General features: G+C 48.3%; 1 protein-coding gene across 7 annotated transcripts in view; it reads right to left on the bottom strand.

The window, feature by feature from the left end:
• The window catches only part of SDK1 (sidekick cell adhesion molecule 1), a 605,542-nt gene that overhangs the window by 28,816 nt on the left and 549,496 nt on the right, over positions 1-27,230 (bottom strand). For all 7 annotated transcript variants that reach the window (XM_082199580.1, XM_082199584.1, XM_082199585.1 and 4 more), the window contains 5 exons: positions 15,778-15,893; positions 12,310-12,496; positions 10,665-10,802; positions 7,341-7,502; positions 6,255-6,380 (listed from right to left, as the gene is read on the bottom strand). In XM_082199580.1, the coding sequence (XP_082055706.1) occupies positions 6,255-6,380; positions 7,341-7,502; positions 10,665-10,802; positions 12,310-12,496; positions 15,778-15,893 (729 nt within the window). The remainder of the gene's footprint in view (positions 1-6,254; positions 6,381-7,340; positions 7,503-10,664; positions 10,803-12,309; positions 12,497-15,777; positions 15,894-27,230) is intronic.

Genomic DNA, 27,230 nt, shown 5'->3' with positions numbered 1-27,230 from the left:
AACACAAAGGACTACCAACAAGACCGACGGAGAGGGACGGAAAGAGATTTGAAAGCCTCGGATGTGAGGAATCCAGGCTAAGAACTGTCATTTTGGACATGTAATGGGGAAGGGACGAAAACCGGGGATGGGAGGGAGGGAAAAATAGAACGTTAAAATCACTCAAGACTTTTGGGTTTAGTTATTATGATCTTTATCTAATATAAAACGGGAAATCGATGGAAGAGAATTTGAGTCCAACTTAGGAAAGAACCTATTTGTTATAAAAGATGCAATATTAAGATGGTAAAGAGGAGAAATAATAATTTGCTGACATAATCATGGGAATTAGGATGCATGAAGGGGGGTGAGGGGAAGTCAAGGAACAAGGTTAAGAAAGTAGGTTCTTTTTTTTTGAATTATACATGTTTTTGTCTTTGTCTTTTTTGTGTGTGTTATGTCTTTATAAAATGTGAAAAACCAATAAAAAAATTTACATAATGGAGATGGGGGTGGAGAATCCAACTACCTGGAGAAAATCTACCAGTTCTGCTTGCAAGCTGGCCTTTTTCTTGACCTGGAGCTGCTATTCTTGCAGGTTTCTCCCAAAACCACTTAAATGAGTTGTGTGCACAGGCATTTAGAGTGTCATCCTGCTGAGGTTTCCCTACTTGGAAGAGTCTGGGTCTGTCCTAGGCAGCCAATATACCCACAGGAAGCCTCACGCTGAGTCAGGCCATTGGTCCATCTGCCTCACCATTGTCTTCACTGACTGGCAGCATCCCCACGATGGTTTGAGACAGGAAGTCTCTCCAAGCCCTACCTGGAGTTACTGGGGATTGAAGCGGTGACCTATTGCAAGCGAGACAGATGCTCTACCACTGAGCTATGGTCCTTCCCCAATCATATGATGCTTCCTTCTAGCTCAGTAGCCTGGGCCTCAGACAATGGTGCTTCCCACCACTAGAGATCCCTTTAGCTGGAGATGCCAAGGATGTCCTTTGGGCTGTCTCCTTTTTATGCAGAATAGCAGCTCTTCCTCCTTTGAATCACCTTATACTGCAGGCCCACCTCTAGCCCACTGTGTTGTCTAATCTGAATGAGAGCTGCTTCCCAAGGTCTCGCAGAGGGGTCTCTCCTAGCCCTGCTACTCAGCCTTCTTCAACCTTAGGCCCTCCAGATGTTGTTGGGCTCTGACTGCCAAACTGGTGGCAAGCATATTGCTCTGCTTTCCTTTGGACCACATCAGAGAGGCTGAGGGTCGTCTTGTTGTCTGGCAGCCCAGGACCTCTAGACACACTGTCCAGGCTTGTACCGCGGGGAGGCCACTTCAGTTCTGCTAATGCAGCAGTTTGACTTCACCCCTGGAAGCACACTCCATTGCCTCTCGAGATAGATGGATGCCCCAAACACCAGCTTTTCTTTTGAGGCTAAAGGGAAACACCCTGATCACCATGTGCTAAGGCTTTCTGTAACCAAAAGCCATTGCAACGAGCTTCCTGCCTTCAAAATGTTTGCTTGAAAGTGTCAGAAAACAACGCATTGGGGGGGGGAAAGGCCATTTGGTTAATAGGACCTGGAGCTTGGGCTGCATTTTTCATCCCAGAGAGATCACTTGTGGGCTGCAAGCAATGCACCCCCTTCCCCACAACTTGATAAGGGAACCCTAGAAGGCAAAAACCTGATAAAGGGCTGCTTATGATTAACGCAGGGAGAAAAGACGCTTCCTATGCCTCTCACACAGAGTCCCCGGCCCAGCTGCTCCACCCCAGTTCTTGGGTAATGTACTGTGAGATGCAATGCAGCTGGCTGTGGGGTTATGAGAGGACAGCTTGCCATGGGCTTTTTGAAACACCTGTCCTTTCCCTAACTTTGCTTAGGCTGTACACACATTTTTGCAAAAGAAGGGGGAAATGTAAAGACCCTAAAAGGGAAATTTCTTCCTGGTGGGGGCAGGGTAGAGGGAAAGAATCCTGTCATTATGAATCCCTCACTGCCTCCTAAGCCCATCCAAGTTGCCTACGAAGGGGTGGTGGTCTGAGGGAAGACACATCTTGCACCAAAACACTTTGAGCCTCCTACCAGATCCTGAAGCAGGCGCAGGCATTGCCAGAGAAGGCAATGATGACTCCCACCTGGCCTCACCACAGAAAGGACAAAGCAGAGCTGGGAAAAAATTCAAAAAAGGGCAGCCAAGGGGTCAAGGGGGTGACCCCTTGCAGCATTTGGGACTTTTTCATTTATAGAAAAGTGAGCAAGAAGTGACACAAGCGTTAGTGGCATAGTGGTGAGCATAGGTGCCTTCCAAGCAGCTGACCCGGGTTCGATTCCCAGCCAACGTGCCTTGTATGGAATAGCTCTGACAGCAGAGCATGAGACTCTTAATCTCAGGGTCCTACGTTTGAGCCCCATGTTGGACGAAAGATTCCTGCATTTCAGGGGGTCAGACTAATCCTCGTGGTCCCTTCCAACTCTACAGTTTCCATGACAGAAGTTCATAAAATGACGCCTGGCATGGAAGGGTGGATGGAGAAGCATTTTCCTCCCTGTCTCCTAACATTAGAACTTCTGGGCATTCAGGGATGTTGGAGTTTGGAAGATGCAGGAGGAACAAAAGAAGTGACTTTTTCACGAAAGGACGGAACTCATTTCCCCCAGGATGGCCACCAGCTTGGATGCCTTTAAAAGAGGATTAGACAAATTCCTGGGGGTGGAAGAAGGCTACCCCTGGCTACCAGCCAGGATGGATGTGCTCTGCTTCCATGCCAGCGATGCTTCTGAATACCAGTTGCTGGAAACCATAGGAAGGAAGAGTGGGTTTGTGGGTTTTGCACTGAGGCATCTGCTTGGCCACAACAAAAAGAGGCTGCTGGATTAGTTGGCCAACCGGCCTGATCCCACAGGCTCTTTGGGAGTTCTCACACTCTTTTTCCAACGCCTCAGAAACACTCCTGCACTGTGTGCTTTTTTAATCCTTCGGAGGGGGTGAGCGGCAGGCACCGCGCGAGCTGCAGGTGTTAGAACAGACGCGGCCCCGACACAAGAGCGCGATTTCACGGACAATTAGTCAGGTGCTCTGGGCTGAAGCAAACTGCCAGTCAACCCACAGCGGCTCCTAGACCTGATGGCGCGCAGGCCACTAACAGATGCCTGCCAGGCTGGAGCAGGAGATGGGGGCGGCTGGAGAGCCCTCTCTTGCACACGCACCACCAGGGATTTCCCTGCCCTGCTTTTTGGGGTCGGAGAGACTGTGCTGTAAATGTCGCTCCCCCTGCCACCCCAGAAGGGCCTGACAAGAACCGGGGTTAATTTGTTTTTAAGGAGGAAAGGCTGAGTTTATGGCACAGACCAGTTGCCAAGCGAAGGCTGGCAAACTGTTGACGTGCTGCCAGAGGGTGGGACAAGGCAGGGATGGTGGGGGGTGGCCGTTGCGGCACAGGGATGAGGCAGAGAGGCAGAGACTTTGCATTTGACTGGCTCTTGCTGGTTTGCATCCACGTCCGAGATGGAATAAGTGGAAGCAATGAAACAGGGGGATTGTGCCAACAGGCACTCTTGGTTGCTACTTCAGTGGAGCCTCACCAAAGCCAGGGCATTTTTTTAAAGCTGTAGCAGGTCATGATCATCAACCCACTGGGTGGAATGGAAGGCTACTGGCTGGGCTCCTTAGCCACCTCCACAATGGATATCGATACCTCTTGGTCCTATTGTCACAACCAACAATACCCCGCACTGCAGGGGTTTGAGTCCCTTTCAACTCTACACTTCTATGATCCTCTGATATTCCCTTACTTCTGGGTTGGCAATCAGAGACTGGCACCTTTCACTGGTGGATATTGGCAGTAAAGAATTGCTTGAAGTTCTGATCCTGCGCCTTCTAGCTGTTTGAGCAGGTCCAGCAATCTGGGGCAGGAGCAGCTAGTGCTTCTCAGGGGGTTGCATCTGGCCCTGCTCTTCTGCATTGCCCCTTCTGCCCCAGCTGTAAGGTTTTCTTACTTGGCTGGCTGGTGATCTGTAGCAGGAAAAATTTCTGGTGGAGGCATCAGACCTCATCTGTTTATTTTCTGTCTTTTAAAATAGGCTTGCCCAGCCAGATTCTCTGGAGTTGGGTGAGCTCAAACAAACAAACAAACAAACAGGCATAGCTTGAGGGCTTTCTTAAAAAAAAAATAGTATGGCAAAGGACCCCTTTGATAGTGAGAAAAACACTGAACGCTTCTCAGGTAGAAGCAACTGGAGGTAACACCCAGCATGGTTTCGCAGTGCATTTTCAGTTCCCTGGCTGAGCGCTACAGCAGCAGTTGGGAGGAGGAAAAAAAGAGAGAAGGCAGCATTTAACGTTTAGGGTAATGAGGCCTATAATAGATGACAGCTGAGATGTGGAACCCTAAGGTAATGGTAAGTTGTTTAAATATTGACAAAGTGCTCACGCTTTTCATTTGCCTATTAAGACGCCTTGATTGTGGTTGCACAAACACAGAGGTCCTTCCCCCCTCTGGGGTTTTATACACAAAGAGAGCTGGTCTGGGTCAGCCATTTGCCTCCCGCTCAGGGCAACACATCGCTGTCCAGGAGCAAAGATGCAGCAAAGGTGCAGCATAATCTCCAGCGTTAGTTGCAGAGCAGTGACTCAGGGAGGAGAACCGTTGCCTCTTCTCTCCGGCTGAGCTCTGAACTCGGAGAGAGAGAGAAAAACTCTACACAAAAGCACAGGAGGGGCAAAACTGAGCGAGATGCAGAACGTTTTAATGAAGCCGAAGCGTGTGTGAAATAAGCCAGAGATCCAATTATTATCCTCCCCTTGCCTGGATCGCATTTCACGCTCTCTGCAGATTCTGCCTGAAAGGAAGAATAGGAATCCCAGCGCACAAACAGCCTCGTTCGTTTATTATGGCAGCATGAACGGGATTAAAATAATCTGTGGGAGAATTAAGAGACTCAGTTGTTAGGCCCAGCGAGGGGCTCTCTCTTTCTATGCACTCCTCGCCCAATCTGTTTGCAGATGCAGTGGAGTGGGTCCAGGCTGCACAAAGCTGTGCTAATGTAACTGAGAACCTCACTGGAAGGACTCTCTCAACTGCCTCCAAGTGAGACGACGCACGACATACCAGCAGGTCTGGCACAGAGAATGGATACAGCGTTGAACAATGGATAGGACCCAGGAGGGCCTGAGGAAGCTGCCAAGATCTTGCAGATGATGGAAGGCCCAGCCCAGGACGTTTTGTCGCTTTGGGCTAAACAGAAAATGCCTCTGTTTCTGCCCACCACCATAGCTGTGCACGGAGAGGGTGGAGGGCAGGTAGGTGCAGAAGAGGGAGCAGAGGAGACCACATCTGCTGCCTGAGGCAACTGCCTCACCTCGCCTCTTGGGTGGCCTGGGCTCTGGTGCAGCAGAACTTTCTCCTTTGCAAACCTTGTTGAAATGATGGAAAACTGAGCAAGGAGAACACAAGAAGAGCCATGCCGGATCCGTCAATGGCCCATTTAGTCCAGCATCCTGTTTTTGCAGTGGCCAACCAGATGACTCAATGGGAAACCCACATGCAGGATCCGAGCACAAAAGCCCACTCCCGGGACTCCTGTGGTTTCCAGCCACTGGCATTCAGAAGTATTGCTGCCCTCCAACTGTGGAGACAGAGCAGAGTCACCAAGGCTGGCAGCCAATGAGAAACCTTTTATCCACGAGCTTCCTTCTTCCTGGGTTATGTCACCTAAAGACCTGCAAGTCAGGGCTGGCACTTAGCCTCCCTTGCAACTCAGGAGAATCTGCCCTGAGCAGGAAGGAATCGTGGCTCCAAGCCAGGAGAGGAGCTATTCCAAATGGTCGCAGCCAAGGTGCCATCCTCCTAGCCGGATGCAGGCCAAAGTGAGGGCTCGTCCACACTGTCAATTGCCATGTGCCGAAAAGCACGGGGCTGAGGGGTTTCCCCCTTGCCCTGCTCCTTTCCCCGGGAAACCCAGTCTTGGGTGCTAAATTGGAGCAGACATCAATCTGGAGAAAACCTGAATTTCCAGTTGTTCCAATTGAACATTAAAGAGCGGCTTTCTCCGAGGGAAAGCAGTGGCACAAGAAGCAGGGTGGGTAAGCCAGAGGTCGTGTGGGGTCAAGTGTGAAAGGAGAAATCATCCAGATGTCAATGTTTTGGATATTGATAAGATATGACCCCCTCCCCAACTTTCCCCCCTCCCATCTTCCGTGCCCCCACCCCACCCCAACCATGTTTTTTAGGGATCAGATGATCTGCACGCTCTCTTTCTCCATTTCTGTGGCCTACCTGACGGTCTGGTTTCTATGATGTAGCCAGTCGTGGGTCGGCTTCCTGGAACTCCCTCAGTCCAGTACAAAGTCAGTCCAGAGGCTGTTTTTGAAACCAGCACATGTTGAGGGGAACCTGGGGAGCCTATAGGGAGGGGTGAAGTGGAGAGAGCAAGCATGAGGCAGGGTGAAAGGAACAGCCATTTCTACCATGTGGTCCAGTCACTTTGGAGAGATGAAAAATCAGGAGGCCTCTGGCAAACAGATGCCTCTTTCGAGAAGAGAGTTACCTGGTGAAGCTACTCTGTTCTCGACTCTCCCATTAACAGGCTGGGTCATGCCATGAGCAGACAGGACAACCCCGTGTTCACTGTGGGAAGACAACTGCACTGTGGAGCCTGGACCAGTGTCTCATGAAGGCCACTGCCCACCTCTGCCAAATGGCCTCCTGAGAATCTCAGACTCCCTTAGAGAAAGGGGCCAGGTCATTTCCAAGCCTTTACAGCTACAAAGATTTGATTGAATGTGCAGGATAACTGTTGAGGAGCCAGGAGCCAGAAAGCTGGAGGATTTATTTGTTAATTTTCCTCCAATTTTCAGTGGCAGGGATTCAGAGCCCTACTTAGGTCTGCCATCTTTGTTAGTAGCAGTGCCAGAATATGCAAAAAAATAATAAGAATAAGAATAACCCAGTATTAATGCAAAACATGCAAATTTGCCTGATTTATACAGGTTGTGGAATTCAGGATTTCTTTGTGGGGGGGGAGGAGAGGGATGAATCCAAAAGCCACAGTAGAGTGAGGACCAGTAACACAAGCCGATTGTCAGTTGGGTGTAGTTTGGGGGAAATGACCCATGCGGTAGGGTTCTCCCTCCCCAACCAGTCTGTGGGCTGAGGCCTCTTATGTAGAGACACCTGGACATTGCCACTGTCTGTGAAGGAGGACATGAAATCATGTCTTGCCGCTTAACTTTCCCCTGGCTTGAAAATGCCTTTTGAACCCCTTTCCTTGCTGCTGGGTGCTGTGTTAATGCAATGGGCTCTGTTTGGTCTTCCCCCCCTCTTGCCTCCCTCGCCTTGGCACGTTCCTCGTGTCTCACTTACCCTCTGCTGGTCCAGCTGTGATGTTGGCTTGCAGCTCTGGCCCATAGGTGATGGTCTTGGCTTGTACTCGGAACAAGTAGGTCATGCCCTTGGTGAGGTCTCTGACTTTCAGCCACCGCTGCCAATTCCCATTGATACCCACGGTCACCACTTTGCTCACCCCTGGAACAGAGCCATCCAGATGGGGGCGGGGGGGGGAATAAAAAAATAAGACAAGGGTGTTAAATGTATTAACAAGAAAAGAGGAAGGCAGTGGAGCAGTGGAGCTTATCCTGTCTAGATTACCAGTGAAAATTATCTAGCCATTTGCTAAGGAAGTATTTCTTACAATTAGTGGGAATTTAAGGAGCGATAATGGCCAATTTTCAGCACAGATAAGTGTAATTAGACTTTAAGCTTGATAAGTGGGCACCAAGAAGGGGAGGGGGGAAAAAATCTTACAGCGCAATTGGGAAATTACCAAGAGGCTGGAGACTACCTCACTAATTACATTAGGATGGAGGAAAAAGGTGAGTTTAGGGGATTGTAAGCAGTAGCTCATTCAACCCAGCTTGTCTTCACCCGGGGCCTCTGGGCCAATCATTCTTTCAAATCACTCCTGGGGAAAATAAATTTACCAGGCCAAACCTCTGTTGACCAATGCCTCATCCATGGACAGCAAAGCAACAGGAGTGAAAATCTTCTGACCTTTCAGATTGGATTAATTTATTCATGTTCAATTTAACCCCCCACCCCCGTGGAAGAGGAAGGTGAATAGAGCCTAGTTAAGTCCCCCCCCAAAAAAGATCTTTGTTTGAATTTGCCTGTGAATAATTCAGCTGCATAACCTGCTAACGTAGTTGTGTTAACATTTCCCACAGGCAGGTGATGTTGGAGTCTGGCCTTTCAGTGAGGAATGGATATAAAGAGATAATATGAAAACACAAGAATGTTAAGACCTGCCACACTGAGTTGCAGCCTGGGGCATCTGTTAGGATGAGCATGGAGCCTGTTCGGGCTGCCTCTTTGCTTCGGAGCCGAGTTCAAGGTGCTCACTCACCTTGGTGTTTGGAGCCCTAAATGACTTGGGCCCCAAATACCTGCAAGAGTACCTCCTCCCCTATGTGCCAGTCAGGCTGTTATGATCTGCAGCAGGAGAGTTCTTCTTAGGGTGCCATTGAAGGTGTGGGGGGTGATGACTTGAAATCAGCCTTCTCTGCAATGACTTCCAAAGCTGTGGAATTCCCTCCCTATAGGGAAGAGTCAGGTGCCCATCTCTTGATAGCTTTAGATGGCCACCTCTTTTCCTTGGTCTTTGATGGCTGAACTATTATTGTGTGTCCCTTGTGAATACCACCCCAGATTTCATCACTTCAATTCTGTGATTTTCTGGGTTAAGGTGGCTGCAAAAGGATTTTTTTAAAAATCAAAGAACATGGAAATGAGCACTAGACATGTGCTATTTTCCAATAGTTTTCTAAAAGCGGCTGTTATGTCGCGCAGAAGCCCAAAGGCAATGGAGAAATTAACAGGGAAACATCGGAGAAATGGAATAAACTGTTGTGTGAATGTAGTCTATGTATGTCCTGCCCACTCTAGTGGGTGGGGAATGGTGGGATGAAGTTGCACTGTGTGCTGCCGTCCCCTCTCCTCAGTGAGTAGTTCCCCACCCTCCCTCAGTTCCAGCACCCAGCAAAACATCACCACTCATGTCAAAAAACCAAATCAAACTGCCCCCACAATGTGCTTCAGTATGTCCACAGTTGGGCAAATTGCAGTATCCATGGATTGCGAAAATCTGAAATAAGTGGGTGGAAAGAGCAGGTTGCTACTTGGATGAGGACAATGCCATGTGGGTGACACGAAAAATGTGCTCAAGGAGGAAGCACTCAATCCATTCTAAACTGCTGTGTGCGCACAGCCTTGATTCTCGTGTGGAAGCATCTTTTCTCCTTCTGGAATGTGTCTAGTGTTTTAGATTTTAAGCCTGAGAGCTTAAGGTCTATAGGCTACATTTATTTTCTGCAGATGCAATACAGGCGGCAAAGAAGGTCCTCTTCACCGTCGCTATCGCCACTTGGTAGGCTCGACGTTGAGCTCTAACCTGTGTTCAGTCCAATTCAGAATGAGTTTTCCTCCACAGGCACTCTAGCTGCCTCAGCAATTGTTTCATCGCCATCAGCTCCTGGGAAAACCACAGGGCCATCCATGCAATTGGCGAGGGAAGTCAATAGCCCCGGTTAACTCCGCATTCCAGCAGGCCACCAGGGAATCAGCTGGAAGGCCATCGACATGGGATAAAACATCTCCTACCACTATTTGGAAACCATTTGGATCCTTTAAGTGATGGGGGCGCACCATCTGAATCGGTCCCACCTCCCTGCAGTGGGGAAGGGCTGCGGAGATGGCCTGGAGTTTTAAAGGTGATTTTAAGAGTGGCATAATAGTAGTTTATTTAAAAAGAAATATTTTCAATCTCTTGAAAAATGCTTCCCCCACCATATTGCATTTGCCTTCTTGACTGCTGTGTTATATTCAAAGTTTCCCGAAAAGTGTCAAACTCCTTGGACAACACAAGAGTTCATTTAAAATCTGACAGAAGCTGGTTGGATCAAACTTTTCAGAGCGCATTACATCTGCCGTGCTATCATCCATCCCTTTAGTTTATTACTAAGTTATATTAAAGATATTTATCTCAGCTTTTATTGGCTAAATCTAAAGAAAGAAAGAAAGAAAGAAAAAGAAACAAGTCTAGTTCAAATTTTCTTTCTAATTAATATTTTAATTCAGAGACATATTATTGTTCAAATGCCCAACAGAGGAAAATCACACTGGACATCACCCAGTGTTTCCGGAGGGGGTGTCATTTAACTGATCAGAGAAATTAGAGATGAAGAAGACCTCGCCCCCTCCCCCAAATAATGCACATTTCAAGCTGTTTTAGAGCAAGCTGTGAGAAACAGCTGCAGGGTTCTTTGTTGTCATCTGTAACTCAGGTTAAAAGCAACATCCCATAAACATTCAAGAATCCATAAACAGGGACTGCAAGTGAAAGTCACCTGAGCAGAAAAAATCTCAACAGAAAAGAACTCAGGGTGGGCCCCCACTTCTTTGGGGGTCTCTGGAAATGGGTGTGTGTGTGGGGGGGAATACAGAGAGAGATACAATGAAAATTTAAAGCTGAATCACCTCGTTTCTCCATCCAAGAGGTCATGGCAAACCCCAGTTAATGGAGATGTACAAAGGGGTGGGTGGACATATACTGTATATTGGGAGACCAGACGCACAACTGCAATGTGCAGTGTTCCCCAGTTGGGCACACTGATCTCTCCTGGGCACTCTTACCTTGCACTGGGGCCAAAGGCTCATAGATCACCCGGTAACCCTGCAAAAGGCCATTGGCTGCAGCTGGTTCCCCCCAAGACACGTTGACGGTGGAGCAGGTGATTTCTGAGAAAGCCAGGAAGCTGGGGACGCTTGGAGCTGGAAGAGGGATGAACATCAGCAGAAACACTTAGCGGCAGGAAGATCACCGCTCCCCTTCCAGCCCATGACATTGCTCATAATCTACGGCTGCGCACACATCACTGGTCGTTCTTTTTCTCAGTTTGCATCAAAGATGGTTTGGGGGGTGGATAAAAGATGGACATGAACTAAACCAGCATACACGGCCCTGTCTGTGGCATGTCAGATGGGAACGTGGCCTACGGCAGAATCCTCTTTGAAGTCTAGTCTGCTTCAGTGCCTTTTGCAGCAGTAATTTTAGTTAGAAGATCCCAAAGCGCCACCTCTTTTTTTTTTTAAAAAAAAAAATCCATTAATCTCACTTGCCAAGTGAAACTGCCTTGTGACTGTTCAGTGCTTGACATCTAAAAGTCTAAAAACCTTGCTCCCTTTCTGTATTTGGAGGCCTCAGAACAGTGGGGGGGGGGGGGAACCAACAGCTCTCCCGAAGTCCTTGGACCACAGCTCCCATCTGCCCTAGACCAACAAAGCCCATAGTCAGGAATGATGGGAGTTGTAGTTCATGACATCTGTAGAGCCACAGATTTCCTCTCTGCTGTCTTAGAAGGAAAATAAATAAATAAGGAGCCTTATGAAGGCAGAAGCTGAGGCTCCAGTACTTTGGCCACCTCATGAGAAGAGAAGAGTCCTTGGAAAAGACCCTGATGTTGGGAAAGATGGAGGGCGCAAGGAGAAGGGGACGACAGAGGACGAGATGGTGGGACAGTGTTCTCGAAGCTACCAGCATGAGTTTGACCAAACTAAAGGAGGCAGTGGAAGACAGGAGTGCCTGGCGTGCTCAGGTTCATGGGGTCACGAAGAGGCGGGCACGACTAAATGACTAAACAACAACAACAAGACAGGCAGAGCTGTAGCAGTATAAACGTTTGTTGTTGTGGGCTGTGGGTGGGTTTGATCAGAATTGCTCTGGCACAGTCTGCTACATGTTTGACATGTGTAGCCTCAATCTGTGCAAAAATTATGAAGGCCACTCATCCTAAAAGTGGATGTCAGATCAATGTGATCTCAACCCCCCACTGCATGTAGAATGGGTGTCTGGAATGACAGGTGTATAGCTCTAAGGCAGCCTTTGCCAAACTTGTGGCTTCCAGAAGTTTTGGCCAAGAATTCCCATCGGTCCCAGCCACTGGTGGGCAGCGGCTTGGCAAAGGAAGCTTGAGGAGGCCTCTGATGTCCCATTGCCCATGTTTGCAGGGAAGTAGTTTGGTAAATGCCCCCCCCCCCAATGCTTTGTAATATCGGAGAGCATTCGGCTTTGAGGACAGGGCAGGAGCCAGACATTCTGGAAAAGGTCCTGGGTTATTGAGGCAGGCTTCATCCTTATGTCTCATCGTTATGACATTCCAAGGATGTGTGGCTTTGGCAGCCTTCTATTTAAAACACAGAGGGGAACAAACAGAGTTGGAGGTCAGGCAATAGAGGTTCCGGCTTCGCCATGCTTCGTACATGGCAGTAGCATCCTTACCCGCCTGGTGAGTCCTGCCTTGCCCAGGGCTGCTCTTTGGCCCATCGCCTGCTGCGTTGAAAGCAGAGATACAGATCAAGTACTTAGAGTAACTGGTGAGGTTCTTCAGCCGAATGCTTGTCTCCGGGTGGAAAAGGACCTTTACTTTTTCCGTGTCATTCTGACTCTCCTCCTGCCAGTAGTAAACCTAATTGGAAGAGAAAGGGTTACTTAATGTGGATTTTTACCCTGCCTCTCTAAAGTTGCCATCTGTTCCTCTGCTGCCTCTAACTCACCCCCCATGACATGTTATAAATTAATGATTTTTGAACCTCTTTCTCTCTCTTTGCTGTGTCCATTGGACTTCCGGTAAGGAGCAAATAAAATTTGACATAGTTTGAAGGAAATGGAAAGGTAGAAAGCAGGAGAGAAGTGTCTTCCTCCCTCTCTCATCCCATAATGATTGGGGTCATCTATTGAAACTGAGCAGCAAGAGATTCAGGCCAGGCAAAAGGCGTAACTGATTTATGGAATTCTTGCTGCAAGTTAACGTAAGAACACCAGAAAAGTCCTGAAGGATCCGTCCAATGCCCCATCTAGTCCAGTCTCCTGTTCTCACAGTGGCCAACCACATGCGCTCTCCCACCTGTGGTTTCCAGCAACTGGTATAGAGAAGCTTTGCTGCCTCCAACCATGGAATCACCATTGCTAGTCACCATTCATAGTCCTCTCCTCTGGGAATTTGTCCAATGCTCCTTTAAAGCCATCCAAGCTGGTGGCTATCATCACTTCTTGTGGGAGTGAGTGGCACAGCTCAACTATGCACAGTGCGAATTGCCGTCCTGAATCTTCCAACATTCAACTTCCAAGATGTAGCTTTAAGATAAGATTAGGCTAATTGGTGGAGGAGAAGAGGTCCAGCCATGGTTATTACTAGCCACAAGGAGAATAGCCTTTACCAAGGTGCCATGGGCTTTGAAGACACTCAAACTCAGGACGCAAGGGAGAAATGTGCTAAAAGGAAGGCACGCTTGACAAACCCTCACCGTGATCAACTCCCGTCCGGAAACCTATGTCCCCACTGTGGAAGGACGTGTGGATCCAGAACTGGCCTCCACAGTCCCTTGTTTATGGAAGACAATCTTACTCAGCTACAAGGGATCGCTGAAGAAGAAGAAGAATTACTAGCCACAAGGGTTATGCAGAGGCACCATGCCTCTGCATATCAGTGGGGGGAGGGAGGGGGCAACTCAGGGTGGAGCTACTGCCCGGCCACCCTGCTTGGGTGCTTCGCAGGGTGCACCTGGCTGCCATGGAGACAAGGATGCTTAGATGGACCCCTAGGGCTGCTCTCATGACCACATCTGTGGCCTTTTCAGTGCCTGGTGGGAAAACTGCAGACACTCTCTTCTCCCCCTAACGACACCCCAGCAGGAACCCCACCTTGGCTGTGGGACAGCCACAAATGGGTGTAACAGTTAATTGATCCTCTCCTGCACAAACTGGGAGCCTGACCCGAGAGCCCAGCCAAGACTCTGCCTTGCTGCTACGAGCCAAGCGATTAGAACAGCCTGTGCACAAACAAAAGCGGAAAACACACAAATTGTTATAGCAGGTAGCTTGCTCCTGCCAAGAGGCGATGCTAGATCATTTCCATTGGCTCAGCTTCGCTCCATTTGCTGCTCTGACACACAGGTGGGGGGGGGGGAATGAGCCAGGCAACGAGCGCCAGCCAAGTCGCAGGGCTTGCAAGCAGCAGGCTGCTTGTGGCCTCTCAAAGCGACAGAACTGCAACAGAGCCACGGCCAAGTGGCTAGAGCGTCGGACTAGGACCTGGGAGAGGCCTGGGTTCGAATCCCCACTTGGCTGCGAAGATCGCTGGATGACCTTGGGGGCCCGTCACTGCCTCTCGGTATAGTCTACCTCACAGGGGCGTTGTGAGGATAAATTGAGGGTAGAGACCTATTTATGCCAACTTAAGCTCTTTGGAGAAAAAGTTGGGAAAGAAATAATGCATTAAGGACCTAGGAGACCTGGGTTCGAATCCCCACTCGGCCGTGAAGCTTGCTGTGTGACCCTAGAAGCCAGGGATGGTCTCTCTCAGCCTAACCCACCTCACAGGGATGTTGTGGGGACTAAATAAGTAGGGTGAGAAACACGTACACCACCTTGAGCTCCCAGGAAAGAAACATGGGGTGCAAATGCAATAAATAGTATTAAATATAAATAAAGAAGAAATATTGAGTATGACCCTAGATCTAGCGCCACTAATGGATATACAGGTGGCAGCCATGAGTGTGCCCACCCGGTGGCGTAGGAAGGGGGGTGCGGTGGGTGTGGGCTGCTCCGGGTGTTATCACAGATGGGGGTGACCATGGGGCCTGGCCTGCAGTGCACCCGAGTCACACATCTCTCCTGGGGAGTGACGCGGTGGCTCGGGCACCAGCAGGCTCCGCGCTGCCCGAAACGGCAACATGGGGCTGGCGGACTCTGTGGAGGTTCTGTGCAGCATGCTCTGCCCTGGCTTGCCCCTGTTGGGATTCCATTCCACCCTATGCTGCAGACATGGGGTTGTTGTGTGTCACATGTCTGTTTACATTCCAGCACAGATTGATGGCGTGAGCAGAACCTCCGCTCTGTAACGCTTTTGTTTTTAGTCTCTCTCCGAGAAGACGGCAAGGAGAGATGCCATGTTTTCTTTGTCCTGATTTATGTATAATAAATGCGTAGTTTAGTAGGTGTTTACAGCCTCAAGCCTCTTCTGTTGTGCAGCTTACACTGAAAAGTGTGCTCAAGTCTGCAAGCTTGAGTCACTGATCACGTCGGAGCAGAGGTCGAGGGATCTCTACAGCGGCTAGGCTGAAGGGAGACGCTCCAGCTGGGCCTTTCGACCCTCTGATTCCGACAGCCCCGCTCCCGGGTGCAGGGCATTTGCACTGCCCTGGGCACCCGAGCAGCTAGCTAAGCCAATGTGCCCACCCCACCCCCAGCTGGGGCTGGCATACCAGCTGCTCCCTTCCTGGACCAGGAGGAACTGGCCCCAGTCTCTGCTCTGCCATTATCCAGATCAGATGTGCCACACTGCAATGGTAATCTCCAAGGCCTGTGCAAAGACTTACCACTGAAAAGGCACAAAAGGAAAAGGGGAGTGGGAGGGTTGAAGAAAAATTCCATTTATCAGAGCAAATTTTTGGAGAGAGTCTAAATCCAGCATCGTGGTTTGAGTTGGTCAGATACCAGTTGTTAGGGATCTGCATGTTGCTTGTGCACTTTCTTTCTGAACTTGTTTGTGATTTTAAGTCGCTGCAAGCTGCCTGTTGCAGGTGCCTCTCTTTTTGCATCTGGGTCATGCCACATGTGAAGTGACCTGGCTGCAGCAGAGAGGAATAGCCGGCCCCCATCTCCGTGCCCAAGTCTTATGGAAGTTGGAATTATTAATGACAATAGGAAGAAGATTTGCAGTAGTGGACACACAGAGAGAGCACTTGCCTTGTAGCCTTGGATATTCCCATTCTGGCTGTCGACTGGCGGAGGGTCCCAGGCAACTTCTAGCTGGCTTGCGGAGAGCGCACTTATCTGGATGTTCTGGGGCGGCATCGCTGGTGCTGGAGGAAGAGAGAAGAGGGGAACAGAGAGGGCAGAGAAGGAGAAGTGAATGTCAGAGCTGGCATCTTGAGCTGGGAGGGGGGATTCAGGCTGCGGTGGGGGCGTGTTATTGGGTTATTGTTCTTATTTTGATTTTATAGATTGTGATTTTAGTCTGTGAACTGCCCTGAGACCTCCGGGTGTAGGGCGGTATATAAATTCAAATAATAATAAAAAAACAAGCACACAAGTTGTGTTCCCCAGAGGCTGCTCTTGCCTCTTACAAAGTGTTTGGAAACCTTGCCCACTCCTTTAAACAAACAATGTTGAAAGCAGCAAACACATTCTGCACCAAAAGTGCACACAGAATGCTTTTAAAAGTAGAAGGCAATGCATTCAGAATGAATTAAAGGATGCAGAGAGAGCGCTGTCTGCATCACGGGGCAGCCCCTGAATCAAGGAATTCATTTCGCACAGAGGTCTCCTCAAACACTTGCCTGAAGAGCTGTAACACTTTCTGCTGGGGGCTTGCATTCAACAGGGAGGGATAACAAATAGGGGTTTGGATTCTGCCTGGTTGTTCTGTTTTTATTATGTGTGTTTTGTCGATTTCAGGCAATAGTTCACCCAACCCTTCAAGACCGGATTACTGCAATGTGCTCCAAGTGGGGCTTCCCTTGAACTTGAAGCTGCAGCCAGTGCAGAATGCTGCAACACAATTGCTGACAGGAGTGAGGCCATGCCAGCACATAACACCTCTGCTCAGAGATCTGCACTGGTTGCCAATTTGCTACTGGTCCAAGTTCAATGTGTTACTATTAACATCTTGGGACCAGTTTACCTACACCATCACTTACAGGTACCCACTCGACTGTGCTGATCTGCTGAACTGGCATAGTTACAAGTGCCACATAATATTTGCGCTGAACTTGCAAGAAATAAATCCTTTAATGTGGCAGCACTTACACTTGGGAACTCCCTGACTATTGACATCAGGCAGGCGCCTTCGCTGAACTGTTTTCGGGGTCTGCTTAAAACATTATTGTTTTTGCAAACCTATCCAGACATTACATGTGCTTTATGACTGTTTAGCTACTGTTGTTTTCAGCATGTTTTGAATATTTTAAAATAGCTTTTCTGTTTTTTATCAAAAGCCTAAAGTTTTATCACATATATATATATATATATATATATATATATATATATATATATATATATATATATATATGCAGGTTTTGGTGTCTTCGGGTGTCTTCCCGTGTAAGAGTCGGGGTGTCTGGGCGACGTTTCGACGAGGTCTCACTCGTCATCTTCAGGCTGGTGCTTTCGGCTTCTTGTTACTGGAACAGAGCAGAATCTGGTGTTTGAGTTTCTATAAATACTGTTGAGGGGTGTGGTGTATAGCCTCCAACGTTCTGGGCAGAGAGGAAGTTCCTAGATTAGTGTGCCTTTTCTTCTTTTGTTCCTTAATTACTTGAGGGATATCTTGAGTGATTTCATGAGTGATATTCTGAATACCACTGGGTGGGTCATTAAGTGTAGATTAGTTGCTAAAGCTTTCGTGTCTTGACCTCTTGAGCTTGTGAAGAGTTTTTCTGAGAAGATGGCTGTGCTGCATTTAGTTGTGCTCTGGCTTGGCTTCGTGTATAGGGGCGAGCTGTGATTTTGTGCCTTGTGCCAGCCAGATCTGTGTAGGGATTGCAGGGGGGTGCAGCATCCGGAGGTGCCACTATAGTTTGGCTACTGGATGGAGTCTGTAATATGTCTGTGGAGAGGGTCTGGGTTTGGGTCTGGTGTGGTTGATTGGTGACGGCGTTCTGTGTGCCTCTGGTTCTGGTGTCGGTTTTTGTGGGGAGGGCTAATTTCCAGATGTCTGGCAGGCGGGACGTGTCGTCACGCTTGTTCATGTTGTGAGGGTGTTTCTCTATCTCGATGGCTTCCATGATTATTCTCTTGTGGTGATGTTCCATGTTAAAGAGCAATTTGGAATCTGCAAAATTAATTTCGTGTCCTGTTTCTTTCATGTGTTGGAAAAGAGAGGAAGTTTTTTCTTCTTTTTTGACGGCATTCTTGTGTTCTGCGATACGTGCATTTATTCGTCTGTTTGTTTGTCCAATGTACGTGGCTGGGCAGACTTTGCAGGGTATTTCATAGACCCCTTGGTTTTCCAGCTGGATTTTGTCTTTTGGGTTTCTGAGGATATTGGCTATTTTTTGGTTGGTGCAGAAGGCTGTTTTGATATTGTGTTTATGGAGGATTTTGCTAATTTTGTCTGTAGTGCCCTTGATATAAGGAAGGAGGGCCATGCCATTGTTTTCTTCTGTGTCTTGGTTTTTGGGGGGTGTTTCTTTTTGGATTAGCTTCGTAACCCTGTTTTTCTGGTATCCATTAGCGATTAACACATTTGAGAGATTCTGTAACTCAGTTGTCAAGTGGTCTTTGTCAGCCAGGCGTTTGGTTCTGGAGATGAGAGTCTTGGCTACGGAGTTTATTTGTGCAGGGTGGTGGTGTGATTGTGCATGTAAGTAGCGGTTGGTGTGTGTTTTTTTCCGGTAGATAGTGTGTCCTAGGGAGCCATCAGGTTTTTTGTAGATTAGGACGTCAAGAAAGGGGAGTTGGTTGTTGTCTTCTATTTCCATAGTGAATTGTATTTTGGGGTGTAGGCTGTTGAGATGTGTGAGGAAGCTATCTAGTTTTTCTTTCCCGTGTGGCCAAATTACAAAGGTGTCGTCAACATATCTGAGCCAAAGTTTGGGTTTGTGTTCTGACTTGTCTAAAGCATTGGTTTCAAAGTGTTCCATGTACAAATTTGCGATGACCGGTGAGAGGGGTGATCCCATAGGTGCTCCTTCTATCTGTTTGTATCTTTGTCCATTGTGGATGAAGTACGTGGGTCTCCCCAAGATACACAAAGAAGGAACACCACTCAGACCAATAGTCAGCTCCATAGGCTCACCTCTACAAAATCTCGCTAAATTTCTCGCTAAGCAACTTCAGCCCTATGCAGAATCCATCGCTTCACACGTTACTAACTCCTTCCAGTTCATAGAAACAATAAAGAAGCAATACCTACATCCCGATGACCTTCTTGTGAGCTTCGATGTTGTATCTCTCTTCACTCAAGTACCCATTAATGAAGCCTTGACAGCCATCCAAAACAAATACAACCCCCCCAAATACATCCTGGACCTGACCAACCACTGCCTAACCAACACGTACTTCATCCACAATGGACAAAGATACAAACAGATAGAAGGAGCACCTATGGGATCACCCCTCTCACCGGTCATCGCAAATTTGTACATGGAACACTTTGAAACCAATGCTTTAGACAAGTCAGAACACAAACCCAAACTTTGGCTCAGATATGTTGACGACACCTTTGTAATTTGGCCACACGGGAAAGAAAAACTAGATAGCTTCCTCACACATCTCAACAGCCTACACCCCAAAATACAATTCACTATGGAAATAGAAGACAACAACCAACTCCCCTTTCTTGACGTCCTAATCTACAAAAAACCTGATGGCTCCCTAGGACACACTATCTACCGGAAAAAAACACACACCAACCGCTACTTACATGCTCAATCACACCACCACCCTGCACAAATAAACTCCGTAGCCAAGACTCTCATCTCCAGAACCAAACGCCTGGCTGACAAAGACCACTTGACAACTGAGTTACAGAATCTCTCAAATGTGTTAATCGCTAATGGATACCAGAAAAACAGGGTTACGAAGCTAATCCAAAAAGAAACACCCCCCAAAAACCAAGACACAGAAGAAAACAATGGCATGGCCCTCCTTCCTTATATCAAGGGCACTACAGACAAAATTAGCAAAATCCTCCATAAACACAATATCAAAACAGCCTTCTGCACCAACCAAAAAATAGCCAATATCCTCAGAAACCCAAAAGACAAAATCCAGCTGGAAAACCAAGGGGTCTATGAAATACCCTGCAAAGTCTGCCCAGCCACGTACATTGGACAAACAAACAGACGAATAAATGCACGTATCGCAGAACACAAGAATGCCGTCAAAAAAGAAGAAAAAACTTCCTCTCTTTTCCAACACATGAAAGAAACAGGACACGAAATTAATTTTGCAGATTCCAAATTGCTCTTTAACATGGAACATCACCACAAGAGAATAATCATGGAAGCCATCGAGATAGAGAAACACCCTCACAACATGAACAAGCGTGACGACACGTCCCGCCTGCCAGACATCTGGAAATTAGCCCTCCCCACAAAAACCGACACCAGAACCAGAGGCACACAGAACGCCGTCACCAATCAACCACACCAGACCCAAACCCAGACCCTCTCCACAGACATATTACAGACTCCATCCAGTAGCCAAACTATAGTGGCACCTCCGGATGCTGCACCCCCCTGCAATCCCTACACAGATCTGGCTGGCACAAGGCACAAAATCACAGCTCGCCCCTATACACGAAGCCAAGCCAGAGCACAACTAAATGCAGCACAGCCATCTTCTCAGAAAAACTCTTCACAAGCTCAAGAGGTCAAGACACGAAAGCTTTAGCAACTAATCTACACTTAATGACCCACCCAGTGGTATTCAGAATATCACTCATGAAATCACTCAAGATATCCCTCAAGTAATTAAGGAACAAAAGAAGAAGAGGCACACTAATCTAGGAACTTCCTCTCTGCCCAGAACGTTGGAGGCTATACACCACACCCCTCAACAGTATTTATAGGAACTCAAACACCAGATTCTGCTCTGTTCCAGTAACAAGAAGCCGAAAGCACCAGCCTGAAGATGACGAGTGAGACCTCGTCGAAACGTCGCACAGACACCCCGACTCTTACACGGGAAGACACCCAAAGACACCAAAACCTGCATTCCTGTACCCGTGAAAATCTACGAAAGCATATATATATATATATATATATATATTGACAAGCACTTAAGAGGCATGAGGCTAAGTGTTCTTCCATTCCAAATGAAAGAAAACCCCCACACTTAGAAAGCTAGGGAGAAAACTCCTAGCCTAGGCTTTTCCGTTGACATGCTAGCTTTCTGAGCACAGGGATGTGATTTCCTGGGGGAGAATTCTATGACAGCAGAACCAGCCCTGGTCTGAAACAGTATTCTCATCCGGAGTTAGATATCAGACCTGCTGCTTTGGGATACTTGTGTGGCACCTGTAAGACCAGCTGCTCCTTGGGTGCATTTGCTCCTTGCACAAGGGATGGCCTGCTAGCACATCTTTATGAAGACCAGGGCATGGGCAGGGGTGGAGGAAGGGGTGGGTGGTGGGGGCTGTTAGGATATAGTTCCGTTCCACCTTTAGAACAGGCATGTGGAGTTGTTGTATGTCACATGTCTCTTTCCTTCCAGCACAGTCTGCTGGGAACATGTTTTTCCTTTGTCCTGCTGCTGACTAAATGCTTTTCACATTGGTGATGTATGGAAGTGAGAGCTGGACCATAAAGAAGGCTGATCTCCGAAGAATTGATGCTTTTGAATTATGGTGCTGGAGGAGACTCTTGAGAGTCCCATGGACTGCAAGAAGATCAAACCTCTCCATTTTTACAGAAATCAGCCCTGAGTGCTCACTGGAAGGACAGATCCTGAAGCTGAGGCTCCAAGACTTTGGCCACCTCATGAGAAGAGAACACTCCCTGGAAAAGACCCCGATGTTGGGAAAGATGGAGGGCACAAGGAGAAGGGGACGACAGAGGACGAGATGGTGGGACAGTGTTCTCGAAGCTACCAGCATGAGTTTGACCAAACTGCGGGAGGCAGCTGAAGACAGAAGTGCCTGGCGTGCTCTGGTCCAGGGGGTCACGAAGAGGCAGACACGACTAAACGACTAAACAACAACAACAACACAGTGAGCTCCATTGTGGTTGTGCAGCGGGCACAAGAAGAAGGGGACGACAGAGGACGAGATGGTTGGATAGTGTTCTCAAAGCTACCAGCTTGAGTCCACTGTGGGAGGCAGTGGAAGACAGGAGTGCCTGGCGTGCTCTGGTCCATGGGGTCACGAAGAGCCGGACACGACTAAATGACTAAACCACCACCACAACAAATATGCTTACAAATGCCTCTGTCCGCTACTTCTGTGGTGAAGAGTTCTTATCTCTGCTGGCTTGCGTGCTCAGTCCCTAATGGTCTCTGAGGCTTGAATCACAGTTTTAGATGCTGTCCCGAGAACTGGAGTTTGTCTGGCTGCTGGCCGGAGGGCTGGAGCCAGCTGGGGGCCTGCCAATTGCCCCCGTCTCCCCGGACGCATCCCAACAGGTGCAGGCCACCCCGGGTGTCACCACTGAGGGGAGTCACAAAATGCTGGGCAGCACTTACCGCAGGGCCTGCAGCACGCCCGAGCCACGTGTCTCTTCTGGAAGATAAGCGGTGGCTTGGGCGCACACAGCCTCCGTGCTGCCCAAATGGTCTGCCCGCTGTAGGGCAGCTGAGTGGGAGAAGGCAGGCAGACTCCAGAGGCCCCACAGTGTGCTCCGCCCCATGGGCGTCTCACCCCTCCCTTGCCTCGCCCCTACGGGCAGCTTGCCCTGCCCCTGGACATGCCACCCCAGGTGCCCAAACGGCTTCCTCCGAACCCACTTAAGCCTGTTTTGCGTTTTTGCTAGGAACTAACTTTTACAGGGGTGTCGAAGTGAGACCAGAAAGCAGCAAGCTGCCTGCAGATGGTCTTGTCATAACCTCTGCCCACGGTGCTTGAGAGGCTGCCTCTTCCCTCCCCACCCATTTAACGGGCTGCAAATGGAAGCCATAAACTGTTTGCCACCCAAGGAAGGCGAGAGAACCCTCCTTAGTTGCTCCTCCTGAAGCCTTTTTCTTCACGGACAGTGACCTTCGCCAGCTGCGTGGTCGTTATATATTTATATATTTCCGCTCCCTCCTTCTCTCTGGGGTTACGAAATAAAATAGTAATTAACACCCACTCAGCCTGACACCAACTATTTATTTTGTTCTAACTGCGCCGCTTCCGTATTATCGCTGCCCACCCTGCCGTTAATGGAAATGTTAATAACCACAGCCAGGTTGTTGTGACAGATGCTTGGGCTCATTATCAGAAATTCTTATTTACCGCTCCATTAAACGACAGAATCGCACACCCCAAAGAAAAAAGAAAAAAAAAAAGGAGGAGAAGAAACAATTCAATCAAAACTAACTGGAGGAATTTTATGAGCTGCATTAATAATCCAAAACATAAATAAAGTTGATGGCAGTTTGGGGTGTTTTTTTGTTTTTGTTTTTGGTTTCTTACTGCAGGTCTGCCACTGGCAACTCAGTTGCAAGATAGGACAATTAAAAAGCAAGAGGCAAAATGGAGAATAGCCATTAGACTAGTGCTTAATTAAAACTGATTATCATTATTATTAATAATAACAACAGAAATAATGACACAACATTTGCTAAAATCATTCTTAGTTAGACAAGCCTATCCAGAGGTTTACAAAGCAGATGCAAGTTCTAATCTGTTTTTAGTCCATTGTTATTTTAACTTTTTTTTAAAAAAGTTTTACATTATTGGTAATTTTACATACTGATAATCTATCTTTTTTTGTAAACTGCTTTGAGGTGAGGGTTTTTTTGTTTGTTTTTTTTTTAGAATCAAGCAGTATACTGTGGAACAGAATCCATTGCGGAAGCACGTTCGACTTCCGAAACATTCAAATTCTGAGGTGCAGCTTCCGACTGGCTGACAGCTAGGCTTTTTGAAGATCAGAAGCCACGTTGGACATTTGGGTTCTGAGGAACGTTTGAAAACCGGAACACATACATCCGGCTTTTCGATGTTCGGGAGCCGAAACGTTCCAAAATGGAGGAGTTTGGGAACCGAGGTTTTACTGCATAAACTTTAAGAAAACTGCACCATCTGTTAATGATTACTGCCTTTCCAAAGGTGCCTGGTGCTCAAGAGAACGCAAATGAATGTTGCTTCCTAAACAGAATCCCTCTAACTAGAAAAGTCTCTTGTGGATCTCACTGGAAAAAGAACTGCAGACAGCAGGTGAGTTCATGGCTGCACCACGCTGGTCCTTTTCAGGCGCTGGGGGAGAAAAGGGTGGCGAAAGGTGCCTCTTGTGGGCCATAGGCATTTGTGCCACTAGGAACCTGATAAACTCAGGCCAAAGAGATAAATTGGCAGAAAACTGGCAAAAACTTAATGACATGTATAAGTTCTCTGCCCCTGCTCTAGGGAGTGGGATGTGTTTGGGGCCTGGCTATGTCTACAGAGGTTAGGCACGGACCCGCTGCACTCTATTAGTGGTTAGAGTTAGGTTCTTGTTTATTTATATGCCACCTTTAAGCCCAAACAGTGCCCCCCCCCTCAGGTGGTTCACACAGAATAACATACAAATGCAAAATCCAGAGTGTCTGGCTGGGATTTAGGAGACCAGGGTTCAAATCCCACTCAGCTATGAAGCTCACTGAGTGACACTGGAAGCCAGTCATTGCCTCTATCTGCCTAATGTACCTCACAGGGGTGTTCTGAGGATTAAAGAGGACTAGGAATTGGGAGTTCAAATCCCCCACTTGGCTGTGAAGCTCCTCAGTAGTGGACCCTCTGTAGTGTCTGCACACGTGCGGGTTGCGATTCAGCGCTTCTACACATGCACAAAGCGCGAGTTAGGGCTTCTGCGCATGCGCGACCCCCGAAACCTGGAAATAATCCGTTCTGGTACTTCCGGGTTTCGGAGGGTCTGTAACCTGAAAAAACGCAACCTGAAGTGTCTGTAACCCGAGGTATGACTGTACTGGGGAAATGAAATGCACATTTCTGTACAGAACCAGCCATTTATGCTAACCTGACAGTGCGTTCAAAAGCAACAGCAGCTTAACAATTCTTAAGAAATCATTGGGGACTCCAAAGCATTCGCTTAAATCATGGCGTGGGGAGGGGCAGAAACCCCAGAAGTACAAGCATATCTATGTTAGACATGGAGGAATTAATGGCCTCTCATATCCAAAAGGCACTGGCAGTTCCAAGCTATGCGCTCCCTGCTAATCCCTTGCTGTCACACATATGCAAACCGGGATTGATGTGGCATTTTTCCTGTGGCTTTAGGTGCCGGTTATCAAGTGTAACAGGTGCAGCAAAGAACCCCCGAGGGCCTAAATGATGTTGTTGGCAAGCAAAGAGGCGCCATTTTCGTGGAAGCTCTCGTCTTCTGCTTGGGGATCCGGTACAGCTCCCCCCCCCCCTTTGTATCTGGTTGCTACTTGGAGGAAGATTTGCTTTACCTTCTAGGCACAACCCCCTTGATGAATCACTCAAGAGAAAGGAAGAGCAAATAGCAGAAAAAGAGCAAGCGGTACAATTAATTAATTCTTTTTTATACATATATATATAGGAATCGCTAACTGTGGCTTTGTAGCAGTGCCAAGAGAACAGAGAGTGCAAAGGTAGGAAATCAATTGGCAGTCCCAGACACACCCCCAGGCACAAACACAGGAGGAGGCTGGTGCCAGAAAGGTGTTGCCTCTGCTGTGCGCTCTGTGGTGGAATGGGAGACATGGGGCAACTCTATGCAGAACTTAGAAATTGTGCACACATGCAAAAAAGGAGACTGCGGTTGCGGTTCAGAACTGTTGCAGAAGGAGCATGAGCACTGTCACGGACCACAAAGAAGCAACCTAAGTATACAAAGGTCAGGGTTTCATTTTTCAGCAGGGAACTGCTGTAGTGCAGAAGTGCAGCTGTAGCCAGATCTTGATGGACTCCCATCATCCCAGACTACTGGCCACTGTCCCCCCCACATCCCTCCACCCCTAGGACCAGGGCCGTCTTACACATAGGCCCTAGGGGCGTGGGGCACCCAGGCACCGGGCTCTCAGGGACACCAGGCCAAGAGTCCGGAGCCTGAGAGTTGAGTCCAGGGAAGAGTCCGCCCGTCGGTTGGAGCGCCGCGGTGGGCTCTTTTGCTGCAGGTGGCTCTGCGCCATGAGTTCAGGGGCGACCGAGCCAGCGAGATGCTGAGGCAGCTGGCTGGCTCCCCCCTCCTGCGTGCCTGGACTGGGCAACCGGGGGGGGGGGGGCGCCAGGCGGATCTTTGCACCCCGGCGCCGTATATGCTTAAGACAGCCCTGCCCAGGACCTCAGATTTGTTCCTACCATGTGGACTAAGACAATGCTAGCATCCCTATCCTGGCATAGCTATTCCACGTGGCTAGAGTTCAGGTCAAAATGAGCTGGCAATTGCATGGACTGTTTCCAATCCATGCAGGACTGAGCTGGGATGGTAGAGCACGGGACTCCTGATCTCAGGGATGTGGGCAAAAGATTCCTGCACTGCAGGAGGTGGGACTAGATGACCCTTGTGGTCCCTTCCAACTCTATGATTCTATGGGGGGGGGGGGAGAGAGATCTTGTCTGCTGCTCCTGATCCCAGAGGGTGATGTTCAAGAAGAAGCAGTGGAGACATCACTGGACCATTTCCATCCTGGTTAAAGAATGGGTGCACAGAGATAGATATGAGTTGAATTGCCCCGCAGCCATGGTAATCGGAGAGCTGCTCCTGACCAGCCCCAAAAGGGCTGTGAAAAAAATGAATTAAAATGCTTTTGATCTGGTCACCCAATGATCTGATCAGCCAATGTCGTGCCCTTCGGATGCTGCTGGACTCCTCGCTCCCATCATCCCTGACCGTTGACCTGGAGGGCAGCAGGGTAGGAAAGGTTGATCTCCAGACCATCTCCCAGACTGAACTGGGGTTCCATGGTAGATGTACAGCAGAGAGGTCAATTTGGAAAAGGGGTTCCCTGGGGTGGGGTGCAAAGGGTCTTAGCTCAGTGGCAGAGCCCATTCATTAGTCTGGAACATTTTTTCAGACCATTTAATCATAGAACAGAATATCCTGGCTTCCATCTCTACCACCTGCCATTTTGAAGTTGATATTTTAGTGTGGCAGCACCTGAACTTTGGAACTCCTTGCCTATTGACATCAGGCAGGTGCCTTCACTGTCCTCTATTTGCCGCCTGCTGAAAAGGTTTTTGTTTGGACAACCCTACCCAGATATAAATGGTATGAAAGAAATAAAAGAAGCAAATAAAAAGGAGGTGATGGAAAAAGACCCTTAGGGCCCAAGACCCCCAAGACCTCTGCCAGGGAAAGAAGGCAATGCAGGGAAGGTAGACAAAAATCCCAACCTTGTCTAAGGCAGCTTCTGCTATTCCCCTGGAGAGTCTGAATGAATGAATCTTTATTTGTGACAGCCATTGGCCATAGCAATAAAACAACACTACGATATACAAAGAATAGAATTAAGTCAGTTACATAAAATACATTTTAGGGTTTTGAATCAATAATCAAATAGTGGATCTTATTCTGACTGCCCCAGCTAAAGAC

The sequence above is a fragment of the Podarcis vaucheri genome (genome assembly GCF_965113315.1).
Source record: "Podarcis vaucheri genome assembly, chromosome: 14".
NCBI classification, from domain to species: Eukaryota; Metazoa; Chordata; class Lepidosauria; order Squamata; family Lacertidae; genus Podarcis; species Podarcis vaucheri.
The sequence above is the reverse complement of the archived record's forward strand: the minus strand, read 5'-3'. Positions and strand labels throughout refer to the sequence as shown.